Here is a 20,000-nt window from a genome sequence, read left to right on the forward strand (position 1 = left end):
TTTTAGGTAAATCATTTGATATGGGTCCCACCGCGGGTCATTACGGGCTTCATGCATCCAATGTCTCCAGTGGTTCCGACTTTCAGTTCTTTATCAATTCACCCAGGGTTGTACAAACAGTCACGTCGGACTAAACGCCTTGCAGTGCATAGTCATATCACCTTACGTTCTGAGTTCAAACTCCGGCGGGGCTTACTTAGCTTTTTATCCCTCCGTGGTCAATAAAATAAAGCACAGTTCAAGTACTGGGGTTGATGGCATCAATTAATTCCTATTTCCGAATGGTCAGCCTAACACTTAGAGTCGTTAGGGCGTTGGACAAATGCCGGGGGTCGACTTCGTCTTTCATCCTTTCGGGGTTGATAAAACAGAGGACCAATCAAATATTGGGGTCGATGTAATTGACCAGGTTTTCCTTTCAAACTTCTGATCTTGTGACAAAATTAGAATGAATCGTCGTCGTCGTCGTCGTCGTCATCATCATCATCATCATCATCATCATCATCATCATCATCATCATCATCATCGTCATCATCGTCGTCGTCATCGTCGTCGTCATCGTCGTCATCGTCGTCATTGTCACCATCGTCATTATTATTTTTATTATTATCCGGGTTCAGTCGCACGGCGTGGCACCTTGGGCAAGTGTCTTCTACTATAGCCTCGGGCCGACCAAAGCCTTGAGAGTGTGTGTTGGGAGAGAGGGTACGCGCGTCAAGCAGAATGAGGAATAGAAAGACAGATTAAATGAATAAGTGAGAGGTAGAGAGAGAAAGAGAATGTATATATATATGAATTTGTTATTTGTGTCTGTTTTTTGTCCCCCACCACCATCACTTGACAACCGATGTTGGTGTGTTTACGCCCCCGTTAGTTAGCGGTTCGGCAAAAAAAAAGCCGATGGAATAAGTACTAGGCTTACAAAGAATATGTCCTGGGGTCGATTCGTTCGACTAAAGCTGGTGCTCCAGCATGGCCGCAGTCAAATGACTGAAACAAGTAAACGAATAAAAGAATAAGAGAAAGGATTAATAATTATAATAGTTGGTCAATGTATTGTCATTAATGCTGTCGTGAACTTTCGTTGTTAATGTCCCTGTTGTTACTCGTACAGAGAACGAAGACCCTGGAAGGTTCCCAGACGGTCCAGCTGGCCCGACGTTTGACAGCGACACCTACAGCTTGGCCAAAAAGAAACACCGCCGTAGCCGCACCACCTTCACCACCTTTCAGCTTCACGAATTGGAGAGAGCGTTTGAAAAATCGCACTACCCGGATGTATACAGCCGAGAAGATTTGGCAATGAAGCTTAGTCTGCCGGAAGTTCGTGTGCAGGTAATATCTTCATCTGTTGTTATTGCTATTGTTATTGCTGTTGTTAGGAGCCATTGTTGTTGTCGTCGTCGTTGTTGTTGATGTAGGCGTTGTTGTTGTTGTTGTCAATGTCCAACCATTCCAGCTGTGACCATCCCGTCTTTTCTTTGGAGTGCTTTTTGATGATACGGTAGGAGTCGAGAGATATTTCGCTCCTATTTCTAACGGCCCAAGTGATCATGTAGAGGCTCCTGTATTCACAGGAAAAGTTAATATTTAAACTGAAATCATCCAGTGGCGCATATGTATATCTTTTTCCCTCTCTCACTCATATATAACACACACACACACACACACACATACACACGAACACTCGCGCACACACATACACGCACGCATACTCGCGCACGCACACACACGCGCGTACACATTCGCACAAAGGTGGTTAAAGAATGGTTAAAGAATGAGGTCGGTATCATTTGATCTCAGGTCTACAAGATAGGGCTAACCAATAGCAACAATAGCAATAACAACCGCCACGCTTTGCCAGGAACTTGCGATCCTCTAATGGCAGACCTTCGGCTCCAAATCTCTCCTCTCCTCTTCTCCTGTTACCGTTTTCCTGATGTTGACCTTCATCTGCTGTCATTAATCTCACAACTGCGGAAAAAATATGTTAAGGACGTGGGCACTCCTCCTCTTCCTCCTCTTCCTCCTCTTCCTCGTCCTCCTCCTCCTCGTCGTCGTCGTCGTCCTCCTCGTCGTCCTCCTCGTCGTCGTCCTCCTCGTCGTCGTCCTCCTCGTCGTCGTCCTCCTCGTCGTCGTCCTCCTCGTCGTCGTCCTCCTCGTCGTCGTCCTCCTCGTCGTCGTCCTCCTCGTCGTCGTCGTCTTCCTCCTCCTCGTCCTCCTCGTCCTCGTCCTCCTCGTCCTCGTCCTCCTCGTCCTCCTCCTCGTCCTCCTCCTCCTCGGCCTCGTCCTCCTCCTCGGCCTCGTCCTCCTCCTCGGCCTCGTCCTTCTCCTCCTCCTTCTCCTCCTGCTCCTGCTCCTCCTCCAACAAAGCTCTGGGATTTCACCTTGACACGTGACTAATTTAATCACATCAGTCATTTATTTTCTTGCCATGAAGCCTTCCCTTCCTCCCTCCCTTCCTCCCTCCCTCCCTCCCTCCCTCCCTCCCCTTATCTCTTCGTATAATAGGAATTATAGATTCTCTTACAATTGCAGAAATTAGTGACTAAAACAAGAAGTTGGGGTGTTTATGCGTGTCACATAAGGTTGTAATGTAGTGAGAGTCATCAAGACATGGCGGAACCGGGTGAAAAGTGGCGAAAAGTGACGAAATGTGGTAAACGCGATGAAAAGAGGAAGGAAGGTGAAAGTGTGAAAAGGTGGACAAAAGTGACGAAAAGAGGCGGAGGAAGGTCAAGGTGTTGAAAGATGTCTGAAAATGAGAAAAAGGAGAGAAAAAATGGTAAAAGGATTGCGAAAATTGGTGAAGTGTGGCTGGTGGCGGCGAAGCGCAACGGAATGTGGAAGGTGAGTGAAGAAGTTGAAGTGTGGCGAGAAGTGACGAAAAGAAATGACAAAAGTGGTAAAAAGGTTGCAAAAAGAAGTGAAATAGTTAGCGAAAGTTATCGACGGATGGCGAAAAGTCACGAAATGTGTTGAAATAGCGAAAGATGGAAGGAGGATAGAAATGTTAAAAGGTGGAGAAAAGTGATGAAAAAAAAAAAGCAAAAACGTGGTAAAAAAGGAGAAAAAGAAGGCGAAACAGGTAGCGAAAGTTATCGACGGATGGCGAAAAGTCACGAAGTGTGGCGAAATGAGGAAAAGTGGAAGGAATATAGCAGTGATAAGAGGTAGCGAAAATAAGCAAAAATGTGGTAAAAAGGTGGTAAAAAGGAAGCGAAATGTGAGTAATGGTGGCGAATGGTGGTGAAAATTAATGAAAAGTTTGCGGAAGGTATTGGAATTTTTTAAGATTTAATTTTCAAGCAGTGCAGGTTCTAATTTTGAGCTAGTGAAGACTATAAAACACTTACCCCTGGGTAAGATCTGTTACCGATTGCCAGAATATTTGAACTCTGGAAGTTTTTGATAAACGAGGGAAAGGTAAAAAAAAAATATGATAAAAATAAAGAAATTAATAAAAGAACTCCTGAAATAAGATAAAGGAATAAAAAAAAGAGTAAAACTAAGGATGATAATAAAAAGAGTATTGAGGAAACAAAGTAAAAGTTATACATAAAAAAATGAAAAAAAAAAGAAAGAAAAATAATCGTTGACGACGACGTAACTGACGAACTATTGGGAATGTGATCTGACACGTGATAAATTGTTGTGAATAGAGTTTATTACTAACTGCAACCGTTATAACGAGAAGGAAGCGGATAATGGTCTGTTTGTTTAGATATTTCATGGCTGACAAACATCGTTGATATAAAAGAAAAAAGAAATCAAGTAACAAACAAAAACTAGAAAAAAAAAAACAACAATGTTACAAAAATAAGCGATTGGAAAATAAAGAAGCAAAAAAAAAAGGTAAAAATAAAAAAGAAATAAAAGGAAGAATAAACGTGAGAAGAAAAGAAAACATCGTTGAGAAAATATCGGCGAAAGCCAAACATATAGAAGATGAGCACAATGATTGAATAATGAAACAACGTCTAATCAGTTAGGCCTCGGTCTTAATTGGGCTTTCTAACCACCACCACCGCCGCCGCCGCCGCCGCCGCCGCCGCCGCCGCCGTCGCCGCCGCCGTCGCCGTCACCGCCACCGCCACCGCCACCGCCGCTACCACCACCACCACCACCACCACCATCACTACAGCCATCATCGTAAACACCACTAGCGCCATCATGATCACTACTACTACTACTACCACCACCACCACCACCACCACCACCACCAACAACAACAACAACAACAACAGCATCACCAACGCTACTGTCGCCAACACCACCACTTTCGGCACCGCCATCGTCACTACAAGCATCGTTATCATAACCGCCGCCGCCACCACCACCACCACCACCACCACCACCACCAACAACAACAACAACAACAACAACATCATCATCATCATCATCATCATCATCATCACCGCAACGACCATGACACTGCCGCTGCCACTGCCTCGTCACCCTCGCTGGTCACTAAAAACATGTCTTCTTTGTAACCCGTCACCCTCCTTTGTATAGCAATGGCGGTCAATTATGATAGAAAACGAAAACAAGGCGAAACACAGCGTTCACGCTGTTCTCTCTTCTTCTTCTTCTTCTTCTTCTTCTTCTTCTTCTTCTTCTCCCCCTCCTCCTCCTCCTCCTCCTCCTCCTTCTTCTTCTTCTATCATTTTCACTCGCACTAGACTCGCGCACACCATCAGTTGTAGACGCGATGGACGATTCACAAGCACTCGTAGACGGACAAAAAAACAACAAAAAAAAAACAAAACAAGCAGTCCTGAGTTGTTTGTTTAGAAGCTTATTTTCGCTCTCTAAAAATTTCTCGGTAACATGGAGAAACATTTGTTATGATAGTATTAAACGTTTACCCTTCGTTCAAAATTTGAATATTGTGCTTGAAAAATAAACTCGTAAACTAGGGGTCTCGTAAAGCTGGCCCTCGTAAAGTGAAGCATCACTGTATATATATATATATATATATATATATATATATATATATATATAGATACACGCACATGCATTTGTATTCGTGTATGAATGTAAACCCCCCAAATCTCGACAAATATTGGGTCATCACATGAACAATGTGGTTCTTTCAATTGCATGAACGAAAAGTCGGGCAGGGATAGGTTAAACTACCTGCATCAACTTGCTATAAATGCTGGTAGTAAGTTTACCTTGACCTTATTCTTAGTGCAAGTTTTGAAGAGTGCAGTTCGATTTTAATTTTTTCAAAGCTATAATGGAAGTGACAAAGCATATTCGGCCTATTTTGCTTTATGAGTTCAATAAAAGTAGCAATGCAACGGAAAATGCGAGGAATATTAATGCAGTATATGGGGATCGGGGAATAAGCGTAAGCCAGTCTCAACGGTGGTTCTAGAAATTCTGAGCCGGAAACTACAGCCTAGAAGACAAGCTTCATCCTGGAAGACCTGTAGAACTCGACGAGGACGTCCTGCAAACTCTGGTGGAACAAAATACCATCATAACAGTTGGGGAACTAGCAGAAAAGATTGGATTTGGTTGTTCAACCAGTCTTTCAAGTCAGCGCTAGAAGAAAAACGATCATCTTTAGTTTCAAGACGAAAGGTGTTCTTCCATCAGGATAATGCTCGGCCACATTAGACGACGATGACATTCCAAAGGCTGAAGCAGTTTGAAGGTGAGAAGATGCCCAGCCCACCATATTCGCCAGACATTGCCCTATCTGATTATCATTTATTCTGCAGTCTTCAAAATCATTTGGACGGAAAAGCTATAAATTCTGTAGACGAGGTCAGAACAGTACTAGAAGAGTATTTATCGTCACGGACGAATGAATTTAAGAAGAGAGGCTTTGCAAGTTTACCAGATGGATGGAAGAGCATTGTAGAAAATGAAGGGGAGTATATTCTTGATTAAAATAGAACTTTGCTTATCTTAATTTTGAAACGTAAAAGAAATATAAAATAACCGCATTATTTACGAGGTTTAATACTCATGTCACTTTTGTTGCAAACATAGCAATTATTATTATTATTATTATTATTATTATTATTATTATTATTATTATTATTATTATGTTTTTTTTTTCTTCTTTCTTCAAATTTTTTCCCATTTCTAGCCGAGTGTTTTCCGTACACCTAGGGCAGAGAAACGTTTGTATGCATTCCCAATTTACACACGCAAATTCATAGGTAAAACATGTATTTAAGAAAAAAGAAAAAAAATCATGAATGGATGTTGTTTTCACAGCGATAATGCTCTTCTTAGTACATGAGTCGTTCCAGTTAGCACGATTTTTTGCACCTCCTGGTATCATTTTCAAATAGATTTCAGTACCTTTTTTTATCATTCCTAGAGATCCTACAATCACTGGTTATTATTATTATTATTATTATTGTTATTATTATTATTATTATTATTATTATTATTATTATTATTATTATGTGGAGGCGCAATGATCCAGTGGTTAAGGCAGCGGACTCGCGGTCAGAGGGTCGCAGTTTTGATTCCCAGACCGGGCGTCGTGTGTGTTTATTGAGCGAAAACACCTAAAGCTCCACGAGGCTCCGGCAAGGGGGGTGGTGGCGACCCCTGTTTTACTCTTTCGTCCCAACTTTCTCTCACTCTCTCTTCCTGTTTCTTGAGCAACGCTGCGATGGACTGGCGTCCCGTCCAGCTCGTGGCGGGGGGGGGGGGGACACATACGCCATAGAAACCGGGAAACCGGTCCCATGAGCCTGGCTAGGCTTTGAAAGGGCTTAAAAATTTTATTATTATTGTTATGTATTATTATTATTATTATTATTATTATTATTATTATTATTATTATTATTATTATTATTACCAGCAACAGCAGCAGTAGTGATAGTGATAGAAGTAGTAGTAGTAGTAGTAGTAGCCGTTGTGTTTACTGTGACTATTATTATTATTAGTCTCCATTGTTCTTGCCGTTGCTACTGTTGTCTTTGCAGCTGTAGCCGAGAACACCATTGCTTTTAGTTACTGCTGCTAATGTTATTTATTTTTGTTGTTGTTGTTGCTGTTGTTCTTCGTGGTGTTGATGGTGGTGGTGGTGGTGGTGATGTTATTTGTGATGGCATTGGTGGCAGTTTTTTGCGGTGATGGTCATTTTAGCAGCTGTGGGCAGTGATGATGGCGTTAGTGATTGTTAACTCTGATCGTGTTGGTGGACGTTTTTGCAGTGATGGTTATAGTAGCGGTGGTGGCGATGGTGGTGCTGCTCACAATGGTAGCTGTGGTAGTGATGGTATTGGTTGTGTGGAAGCAGTTGTAATGGTGACGATGGTGGTAGTAATAGTAGTATTATTAGGGATGTTAGTGGTGTCGATGGCGGCAGCGGTGGAGGAGGCAGTGTTGTTGTTGTTGATGGTGGTGGTGATGGTGAGGGCGGTGGTGATAGTGGTGGTGGTGGTTGTGTTAGTGGCAGTTCCTTGTTATCTACAATCTTTGTCCAATTCTCACTCTCCAATTAGGCTTGTATTCTTGTGATAATTTCCCGCCAGTGATTGGCACTAGTCAGCTCCTACCGTCGCCGCCACAACCACCACACCATCCACCACCATCCACCACCACCACCACCACCACCACCGCCGCCGCTGCAGCCATCGCCGCCGCTGCCGCCACCACCGCCGCCACCGCCGCCGCCACTTCCACAACCACTTCCACCACCACTATCCCCCCCCCCAACACCATCACCAACGCCACCGCCAACACCAGCACCGCCACCACCATCACCACCACCACCACCGCAGCCAGCCAACACCGTCACCCCCCCATCCTACGACGTCACCCTCAACAAATACAGGCGGGCCCCCGTTGTCTGCTCAGTCAAAAATTTCTCTGTCGTCATTAGAAATTAAAGTAATATTGATGGCAGAATTAATAAATTTAATTATCCTAAATGAATAAGCAATCAAGACAAGGGTTAAGACACGAAATTTTCCTAACCCGTTGCGGGTTAGGGAAAAATAATTGTGGTGATGGATAAGTTTGCGGTTTGGAGTAATAGAGCAAGAACGAAGGTAGCCGTTAGAGAATACACACACACACACACACACACACACACACATGTCCATAGTCCAGTGGTTTTGCTCAAAAGTTACAAATTGTTAATAAATAGCTGGATAAATAAACAAATAAATTGATCGATAAGGAAGAATAATGAAATAATTCAGGCAGAATCCCGCCCCTCCCCCTTCACCCGTGCCCACCCCACCCCAACCCACACCACGCAACATCCTTCACCCGTGCCGACATTGGAAAATTAAGGTAAACATCATATATATATATATATATATATATATATATATATATATATATATATATATATATATATATATATATATATATGTATATATATGTATATATATATATACATATATATATATATATATATATATAATTATATATATATATATATATATATATATATATATATATATATAAAATATATATGTATACTGTATATACATACATACTAAAACGTACATGCGCTCACCCACATCTATATATATATATGTATACAGATGTATATATTATATATACATATATACGCATATATGTATATATATATATATATATATATATATATATATATATATATATGCGTACATGTATGCATGTATATATATATATATATATATATATATATATATATATATATATATATATATATATATATACATACATATACACGTACACACACATACACGTGCGCGCGTGCACACAAAGGCATATGCATGTATGTATGCATGTATATATTATATATCTATCTATCTATCTATCTATATATATATATATATATATATATAGACATATTTTAATATATACATACATACGTATATATATAAATGTATGTATACATATATATATATATATGTACATATATATATATATGTACATATATATATTATATATATATATATATATATATATATATATATATATATATATATATATATATATATATACATACATATATATATATGTATATATATATATATATAAATACTTAGATGTACATATATACATGTATGCGTATATGTATATACGTATTTATATATATATATGTATACACACACACACACACACACACACACACACACACACACACACACACACACACACACACACACACACACACATATATATATATATATACATATACACAAGCATACATACCTACATGCTTAAATACACATGTGCACATATAAAAGCAATGTATATAATAGATGTATAAAACTAGAAAACATCGAGTTTTCAATATAATTATATCACTCACAAATTCATGAGAAGCATAACACACACACACACACACACACACACACACACACACACATACAGAGGTACATACATATATATTGATACACGCGCAAACGCACAGGCACATATGCCTCCATATAAATATACATATACGCACAAGTTTTCATGCACGCGCACATACACACACAGTGACTATTAATTATCAACACATTGTCAAGCGATCGATGCCGATTCCGTCCCCGTCTCCGCCTCCAACTCTGCCCTTTTATAACCAACATATAGTTAAAGGGTGATTATATAGAAGGAAACATGGAAATGGTCGTGGGCAGTAGGGGAGATAGTGTGCGTCCCGTGTATGTGTGTATGTGTGTCTATGTTTATACGTGTTGTCATGACTGTCTATATACGTGTGTTGAACAGTGTATAGTGTAGATTGTACGCTGTATCATCAAACATACCGGTAAATGATGTAAATTACCAAGTAAATAATGTCGGACATATCCGTTATTGAACGTGCTCTGTTGCAATCAATGCTTACTCCCCCTTACTAACGCCGCCATATTATTTTCTATTTTCACTATCTCCCTAAACCTCGTTTAAATTCATCGTCCGTCCCTCCATTTCTCCCTCTCACCGTATTTAACTTTTAACTTGTTCTTTTTCCATCGCCTCATCTAGTATAACTTATAGTTTTATTCTCTTACTATTCCGTTACGATGTTTATACTAAAATGTACTGCAATTAATTTCGCAAATAATTAAGAATTTATTTCTTAAAGTAACATGTTCATCATTAAATTAGTATTTGGAGCATAAATGTACATAAAGTTTTGATGGAAGGTTTTTAATTAAAAACATGACTTCACCAGCTCTTACTGTGCACATTTATATCTAAACTTTAACGTATATCACTGACGGTTATACCCTATGCACAACCGTATCTTTGGTCTATTCTACTAACCAGTATATTTGGTCTATCTTTAGACCAAACAAATATAGTCTGACTTAACTGTAACCCATCTCTCTATTAAAAACAGGGCATCTGTATCATAGTATCAGAAGCGATTTCAAGTGGGTTGTTCTTTTTTAACTTAAGATATCTAGTAAAACCTAAAGCCTCTATTAAACAGACTGTTGGTCTATTAATTACACTTTAGTCTTTGAAATACATTTAATCTAGCTTTGCTTTACTACAAGTCAGTTGTGCTTGCTTTAACTTTAATTAAATCTTAATCGATTCTCTACAAATAATCTTTTGCTCGCTTTCAGTCCATGTCTAGTCGAACGTTGGTCGAAAGTTTAAAAATCATCCAAGTCTCTCTCTTTCATACTGCCATCATACTTAAGTTTTGACTTTTCCTTTTCCGGTTCTTTCTGTCATCTTATTTTGAATAATTTGAGTTTTTAATCGCTTAAGCATTTACCATCAATTGACGTGGCCTGGTCTAATTTTAGTTACTTGTCATTGCGGTCATATATGTGAGTTATGTTTAGTTTACTACGACGCTGGTCTAATTTTTGTCTAATTTACAAACCTCATCTGCTCTAAGTATTGTTCACTCTCAGAGAAAAATCTGCTTCAAGCTGTTTGTGCACTCCATCGATAAGCCTTCATCTAACATGACTTCACCAGCTCTTACTGTGCACATTTATATCTAAACTTTAACGTATATCACTGACGGTTATACCCTATGCACAACCGTATCTTTGGTCTATTCTACTAACCAGTATATTTGGTCTATCTTTAGACCAAACAAATATAGTCTGACTTAACTGTAACCCATCTCTCTATTAAAAACGACATCTGGTTTACTTTTGATGAAATATACTAAATCACATCTCAATGCTCGACTAGAGTACTTTACTAACAGATGCATTAGACCTAACCTAATCCCCATCTCAGTCTACTAATGGACATATCTGGTCTATAGTTAGCCTCTTCTAGTAACAAATACGTTTGGTTTATAGTTAGCCATCATGGCCTGCTAATTCAACGAAGGTTAAATAGTCTTTGTTCTCGCTGAAAACATTGGTGGCCTACGCCAATATTAATGTTGTTGTTCATTTTGTTGCTGCTACTGCTGAAGGTGATGATAATGATGATGATGGTGATGATGATGATGATGATGTCGATGATGATGATGATGATGCTGATGATGACGACGACGATGATAATGATGATTTATGTCGATGGTGATGATGATGATAATGTCGATGATGATGACGACGACGACGACGATGCCGATGATGATGATGATGATGATGGTGGTGGTGATGATGATGATGATGGTGGTGGTGGTGGTGGTGATGATGATGATGATGATGATGATGATGATGATGATGTAGATGATGCTGATGATAGTCACGAGGATGATATCGATGACGATGATGACGACGATGACGACCACGACGACGACAGTGATGATGATGTTGATGATGATATGACAATGATGATAATGATGATGGTGATGATGTTGATGGGGATGATGATGATAGTGATGATGATGGTAATGATGATATCGACTGTGCTGTTGTTGTTGTTGTTGTTGTTACTGCTGTCTGTACCGATGTTCCATTTGCGGGGATTTAGCTGTGAGACTGTCTGTGAATGGGTTGTTGATTTCCACTGTGAAGATCACTTGAGACAAACTATTAAATTAAACCACTTTCAAATCCGCTGACGATTGGCCAGTCTGAAAGCAGCGCTACGAAAGGTCAGCTATTGCGACCTGGGAAAACTTGGCGTTGGAGATGTGAAGCGAAGCAAAATAAAGACCTCGGCCCACTTAAGCACACACATACAACAACTTCACGCACACACACATATTCGTGCATACGCGCATACACAAAATTACACAAAATTACAGACAGGCACATATAAACACTGAACGTTAATAAACAATGAATAAGATTGAGAAGACGAAAAAGAAACCAAGAAAAGAAAACGAAAGTGAAAGTAGAAGGAAGAGAAAGAGAGAGGGAGAGAGAGATAGAAAGAAAAATTAGTAAGATATAAAGAGAAAAAGATACGAGAAAGACATACATACATATGTGCACACTCGCATCAAAATGTACATATACACACATATATATAAGCATATGTATGTATGTATATATTTTTGTCATTATTCAGTTTATTTCATGATTTCTTGCCAGGAGAGAGAGAACCGAGTGGAGGCGCAATGGCCCAGTGGTTAGGGCAGCGGACTCGCGGTCGGAGGATCGCGGCTTCGATTCCCAGACCGGGCGTTGTGTGTGTTTATTGAGCGAAAACACCTAAAGCATATACATGTATGCATATACAAAGACAGTGAGCGAGGAGGAGTTGAAAGAAAATGGTTACAGAATAGACGAGAGACTGAAGTAGATATGTAGGTAAACAGATAGATAGATTCACAGATAGACAGATAAATAAATAGGCAGAAAGATAGACAGGTATATATATATGTATATATATATATATATATATATATATGTTAATTCTCTAAATGAAGTATTAACAGTAACTGCACGATAAAGTGTAGTATATTGCCACTTAAGTGTGGCTGACCCCTAGGGGTGGATGTTACTGTTGCTTTTAGCCCCAGGAGGACATCTCCTCCAGCTGGCTTATCGACACACGACTGTGTCCTGTTTGCCAAGGGAGTTATCCCTCTCACCTCGACCAGCAGCACGAACGTATCCGGATTTCAGGGTTATTTCCCTTCGTCGGCGTTCGACAGCTGATGACCTTGGTGAGAGAGACAAAACCTGGCAAACCTTATATCTTCTTTTCCAGTGACATTCTTCACTGATATTGAAAAGGTGAAAACAAGCAATGTTAATTCTCTAAATGAAGTATTAACAGTAACTGCACGATAAAGTGTAGTATATTGCCACTTAAGTGTGGCTGACCCCTAGGGGTGGATGTTACTGTTGCTTTTAGCCCCAGGAGGACATCACCTCCAGCTGGCTTATCGACACACGACTGTGTCCTGTTTGCCAAGGGAGTTATCCCTCTCACCTCGACCAGCAGCACGAACGTATCCGGATTTCAGGGTTATTTCCCTTCGTCGGCGTTCGAGGAGATGTCCTCCTGGGGCTAAAAGCAACAGTAACATCCACCCCTAGGGGTCAGCCACACTTAAGTGGCAATATACTACACTTTATCGTGCAGTTACTGTTAATACTTCATTTAGAGAATTAACATTGCTTGTTTTCACCTTTTCAATATCAGTGAAGAATGTCACTGGAAAAGAAGATATAAGGTTTGCCAGGTTTTTGTCTCTCTCACCAAGGTCATCAGCTGTCGAACGCCGACGAAGGGAAATAACCCTGAAATCCGGATACGTTCGTGCTGCTGGTCGAGGTGAGAGGGATAACTCCCTTGGCAAACAGGACACAGTCGTGTGTCGATAAGCCAGCTGGAGGAGATGTCCTCCTGGGGCTAAAAGCAACAGTAACATCCACCCCTAGGGGTCAGCCACACTTAAGTGGCAATATACTACACTTTATATATATATATATATATATATATATATATATATATATATATATATACACACAGTTGAAATCACAGCAAATGGAACATCAGTACAGACAGCAGTAACAACAACATGAACAGCACAGTCGATATCATCATTGACATCATCATAACCATCATCATAATCATCATCATTTGGTTTGCAAATAAAGCACTAAAGAGAATGACTCCCCCCAGAAACAACAACAACAATAATTATATATATGTATATATATATATATATATATATATATATATATAGACACACACACAGATATATATATATATATATATATATATATATATATATATATATATATATATATATACATAAGTATATGTGTATGTGCGTGTGTGTGTATATTTCTGACTCTATCTGATTCCCCGTCTTTATTTCTTCATATCTTCTTCTTCTTCTTCTTCTTCTTCTTCTTCTTCTTCTTCTTCTTCTTCTTCTTCTTCTTCTTCTTCTTCTTCTTCACGCTTTCACTGCCTCCCTCCCCACCCACCTTCTCATCAGTTATCTCGCCATGTCTTGTTTATGAAAGCGTTTCTTCAAATTAATCTCATTAGAACAAATCAGTTCATTGATGTGAGATGAGTCTAATGTTTCATTTATCAACGAGAGAGAGAGAGAGAGAGAGAGAGAGAGAGAGAGAGAGAGAGAGAGAGAGAGAGAGAGAGAGAGACGGAGAGAGAGAGAGATACATATAAGGAGACAGAGAGTGATTATAGCATGATTTATCAAGAGAGAGGAAGAGAGAGAAGAGAAAGGTACAGTAGGCAAAAATGAAGAGAAATATATTAAAGAGAGTAGAAGAGTCGATTATATTCTTTAAATTCTCAGAATTCTATAGAGAGTTTGAAGAGAGAAAGAGTTAGCGAAAGAGGTTGGAGAGAATGGGAGATGTGAAGGGTAGGTTGAGGTGAAGTTTAGGAAAAGGAGTTTGTCTGGAAAGTGTTAAATCAGAATATGAATACACATACACGCACACACAAAAACAAGCAAACACATACATTCTCTGATATATGTATACGTATAATATGCGTGGCTGTGTGTTAAGAAGCTTGCTTTCCAAACGCGTGGTTCCGGGTTCAGTCCCACTGCGTGGCATCTTGGGCAAGTGTTTCCTATTATAGCCTCGGGCCGACCAAAGCTTTGTGAGTGGATTTGGTAGGCGGAAACTGAAAGAAGCCCGTCGTATGTGTGTATATATATATATATATTATATATATCATGGCACTCCGTCGGTTACGACGACAAGGGTTCCAGTTGACCCGATCAACGGAACAGCCTGCTCGTGAAATTAACGTGCAAGTGGCTGAGCACTCCACAAACACGGGGAGATTCAGCGTGACACAATGTGATAAGGTTGGTCCTTTGAAATGCAACAGAAACAGGAAGAAAGAGTGAGAGAAGGTTATGGTGAAAGAGTACAGCAGGGTTCGCCACCACCCCCTTTAGAGCTTTAGGTGTCTTCGCTCAATAAATATTCACAACGGCCGGTCTGGGAAATACATTAAGGGTACGCGTGTTTGTGGAGTGCTCAACCACGGTAGTTTCACGAGCAGGCTGTTCCGTTGATCGGATCAACTGGAACCATCGATGCGGTGCCATTTTTTCTTTAACAGAGCAAATAATCTTTGTTCTTGACAGATACACTGGAGTAGTGCGCTCGATGAACACACTGGAAGGTTCACTAGAAGTAGCTGATATCCTTTGCTGTTTAGGGATGTAATTAGCAAGGGAGGTTGTAGCTTTGAACATATATCAACCAGAAAAAGAGCGGGTTGGAGAAGGTTCAGGGAGTTACTACCCCTGCTGGAAATAAAGGTCTTTTCCCTCAGAGTAAAGGTCAAATTTAGATGCTTGTGTTAAAGCAGTAATATTGCATTGTTGTGAATCGTAGACTGGATGCATAGGATTTGAGACTTGAAAGGAATGAAGCTATCATGCTCCGTTGAATATGAAAAGTAAGCGTGCATGAACGACATAGTACAGATGTGCTGAGAGAGAAAAAAAACTGTTTTTAGACTTTATAACAAATCCATTAATGAACTCAATAAACGGCTGTTTACAGTAACGTTCAGTTAACAATTCAGTTAATCACAGCCAATCAGTTAACGTTTCTTTAATGTGTCGTATCTTCAGTGAAAAATTCTGTTAACGATTGCTAACTGGTTAACGGTGTTTGAAATTGTAAAATAACCAGAAAAATTATCGACATTGTTATATGTTTTTAAATAATGACGAATCAAACGGATGCTTTTGTTAACAACTGTTATTTTTTTTTTCAATTTCAGTCAGTTAAATGAATGACATTGCTATCTACTTTTTCTTATTGTTGATTGGTTTTCTTTTTAAAGACAATCCTATCCAATCAAATGAAGCCTTTACTTAACACCGTCAAATTATAGAAAATCCAATAAACGATATGAGTTAACAGCTTTCAAATTACAACAGCCAATCAAATTCACATAGCAGTTATTGGAAAATTACTACAAATCAAATGAACCATTGAATTAATATATATATATATATATATAAATATATATATATATATATATATATATATATATATATACACATACATACGTATGTATGATGTGTGTATATCTATGCATGTGTGCATGTAAAATGTATATGTATGTAGGTATGCATAAACACATATAGATAGATATTTTATATATGTGTATATATATGTATGTGTGTGTGTGAGTCTGTGTATATATATACACACGCACACACACACACACACACACACACACACACACACACACACACACACATATATATATATATTATGTACATGTGTGTGTGTGTGTTTCTGTGTGCATTCGTGCGTGTATGTTGTGTGTATGTGTGCGCGTGTGTGTGTTGTGTGTGCATGAGTTTGAGCGTGCGTGCGTGTGCGTGTGTGTATGCATGTGTCTGGCCATTCAAATAAGTTGTTCATTTAACAGATTAAGAAGCAAACAACACCGAATTAGGCAAAACATTAATTTAGCGATTTAAAACGACGATATTCCATTGAGTACACACGTATTTAACGCTTTAGGAGACTATCAACAGATATGGCTGACAGTAAATATCTGAGGTACGCCTTCTGCATACTAAATGCAAGTAAGGTAAAGTCTCATATACGTATTATGCGTCGGTCGTCCGATTCAAATCTAAGTCATATATATATATATATATATATATATATATACATGGTGGAAATCAGCTTGTGACGTCATGAATTCGTTAAGTCATTTCAAACGTTCCAAGAGTTGAAGAAGCTTCTGTGTCTGAATTTGTTTTGAGTGAATAAGATGCTGTGACCTCTTCAGCGACACTTTCCGTCATCGTGTGTGTTCTTGCAAGAAGGGAGAGGGTGGAAGGGAGAAGGTGGTTAGGAGTGAAGAGAGAAAGTGGTTGTCAGAGCAAGAGAGGAGAGGGTGGGTGGGAGTGAAGGGAGGAAGTAGGTGTGAGAGGAAGAGAGGAGTGAGGAGGAGGGGTGGTTAAATGAAGAGGGGAGGAGTGTAAATATTTGCAAGCTATTATTTATAGCTCTATTGCCTTCGAGCTAAAGTGTTCCATAAAAGAATTATTTTATTTTCATCCGAAGTTTCTAAATTCTTATATATTTTATCAAATATTTTGACAGCAAAAGACTATGTCTCAGTGGCTCATTGAGAATTATTCTAAGAATTAGTTTAGATCACATCTCAATTTAGAACGCAACCATAATTTCAAAACCGCTTTTGGAGATTGTCATGCAGTAAACAAAGCAGATACGTCTTCTTCTATCTTCCACGGCAGCCATCTTGACATTCACCAATCGATAATAGAATTGTAGCTGGTGTAAAATAATTCGCTGTTTTTTCTCTCTCTCACATTTCTATCTCCTACTAGTAATACATGTCTCTCTCTCTCCTTCCTTCTCTATGTCTTTGGGTATTTACACACACTCACACGTACATAAATATAATGTGCACAATTCTCTAAAATATATTAAAATCGGCCATATTTAATAATTATCGGATTTTGAATTATAGCAACGATCTACTGATTAATACAGTTTACAAGATTGGCAATAATATAGCCAATGAAATGTCGATAACATTTTTAAAACCATAGCCAACCAAATCAAGCATTTTATCAACAAGTTAAAAAAAAAATGCATTTAATCAATTATGGAAATTATTTTCCTAAATATTTTTTAAATTGGAGCCAATCTACCGCGTCATTTAATTAAACATGTTTAGAAGTATAGCCAATCAAATGCCTAAATCTATTATTTATTCGTTGTTTTTGTTGATCTATTATTGTTGTTGCTTTGCTTTGTCTTAGGTTACTTCTGATCGAATCGCGTTCCAGTCGTGACCTGAGAGCCGCAGTTAAAAGCCGCGGCTCTCAGGGCCGCATGCGGCTTTAATGCATCCTTCCGGCTGCCCTCAACAGCCTTCCTTTTATAGTTATAATAAATTTTTCTTTTATCTTCTAGTGTTTTAGTGTTTTACTTTTTTGGGGTGCAGGCCCCTTAAAAAAATCTGACCCGGATTTTAAAAAGGTTGAGAACCACTGTGGCAGAGTGTGATTCCAGTTTCGATCTCACTGTACAACACTTTGGACGAGTATCTTCTACCATGACCTGGAGATTTGGTTGTTATTTCTAGCAGGTCGAATGACTGTCTAGAGAATCATTCGAAAATTTAACCAATCTGCTTGTTGCTTTTGTTGCTGTTATTCAGATCTGGATTTTAACTTGCTCGAACATACCTTTGATCAGAGGCGTTCCAACATGGACTATCCCTACATCATCCAGTGTATTTAAGATGGTAGGCCATGGTTTAATAGACATTTGGCTGCTATTTTTGAACAGTCGAGCATCTCTGTAAAAGAGGAGATACAAACTTCAATAGACATTCCCAGGTGTTTCCAAACTGCTGCGGTCTGTGAGGCTGACGTTCAGCTTCATCTCCCGTTAGTTGATGTCCCTCGAGGGAGGCATGGCCAGGTTGCTAAGACGTTCACTTCACAGTAACGTGATTCCATATTCAATCCAACAACACAGTACTTTCGGCAAGTATTTTCTATCACATCCCTGGTTGCATAAACCCAGCATATCGACCGTACCGCATCCTCTAGAGACAGGCTTAATCTGCCATCCGATTTAGGACCACTTCTTGGATCTGGGGGTACTTTTGGCAGATTCCTGTATGTTGCAAGCTTTCGGGTCAGGTTTCTGCTTGTTTTGAGGAAATTGAAGGAACCCTCGTGTCCTGAAAATCTGAAAAGTTGTGGTTCGTAGAAATAAACTCTACTACAGCTATTGAGTACTCTTTCTATCCGTTTGTACATTTAAGAATGGAGGGAGGAAGACTCAGAAGTTTCTTTAGCATTCAAAGAATGATGATGATGATGATGATGATGATGATGATGACGATCATGATCATGATCATCGTCGTCGTCGCCGCCACCACCGCCGCCGCCTGTTACCCGCACCCACTTATTGCACTTGGTATAACATTAGTGTAGCAATAATTGGGTACCCTCCCAGTAGTATATTGGATAGATACTACCCCTTAGCGGGTTGGATCCTTAACCCCTAACTCTTTTGGATTATATATATATATATATATATATATGTATACATCCATCACACATACATACATACATACATACATACATACATACATACATACATATATATGTATGTGTGTATGTGTATGTATATGAGAACATTGTGCAAACAAACAAATAAGTGCCGCGTGCGTCTGTATTTTACATAAATAAAGGAATTCGTGAACGTTGCTAAGAAAATCGGGTAAGTGCCCCTTAGAAAACGGAAAACAGTGGCCAGTAAGTCTCTACAAGGAATCGAAATCCGCACTCCTGAAATTCCGGCTAAGCTTTCTGAACCGTTAAACTAAGGATCACCTGACGACAAATTCCATCCATTCATAAGGCTCATGCTACCCAAAAGAAATTAGTGTCACATCCGGTGAAAATCCAACCCCATCACAAAAAAAACAAAAAAAAAAACACCAGACAAAAACTCAAAACAAAATAAATAAAAAAAATCAAAAATTCCAGCCTCACTTTCACCAAAAAGAAACCTTCTGCCTTACTTCTATCCATAAGAGTCCTAAGACTTCTTGCTCTCGTCCCAAACAATCCTTAGCCTTGCTTGCACCCATAAAACTCTTCTATCTTCTTGTCTCTTCCTTCTGCCTCTAAATCT

The 20,000-nt window shown here is 39.2% G+C and overlaps 1 protein-coding gene across 2 annotated transcripts in view; it reads left to right on the plus strand.

The window, feature by feature from the left end:
* Nucleotides 1-20,000, plus strand: part of LOC106874437 (retinal homeobox protein Rx3) — a 99,731-nt gene that overhangs the window by 55,285 nt on the left and 24,446 nt on the right. For both annotated transcript variants that reach the window (XM_089363823.1, XM_089363822.1), the window contains exon 2: nucleotides 1,115-1,335. In XM_089363823.1, coding sequence (XP_089219949.1) covers nucleotides 1,115-1,335 — 221 coding nt within the window. The remainder of the gene's footprint in view (nucleotides 1-1,114; nucleotides 1,336-20,000) is intronic.

The sequence above is a fragment of the Octopus bimaculoides genome, chromosome 15 (genome assembly GCF_046866305.1).
Source record: "Octopus bimaculoides isolate indiv1 chromosome 15, ASM4686630v1, whole genome shotgun sequence".
Classification (NCBI taxonomy): Eukaryota; Metazoa; Mollusca; class Cephalopoda; order Octopoda; family Octopodidae; genus Octopus; species Octopus bimaculoides.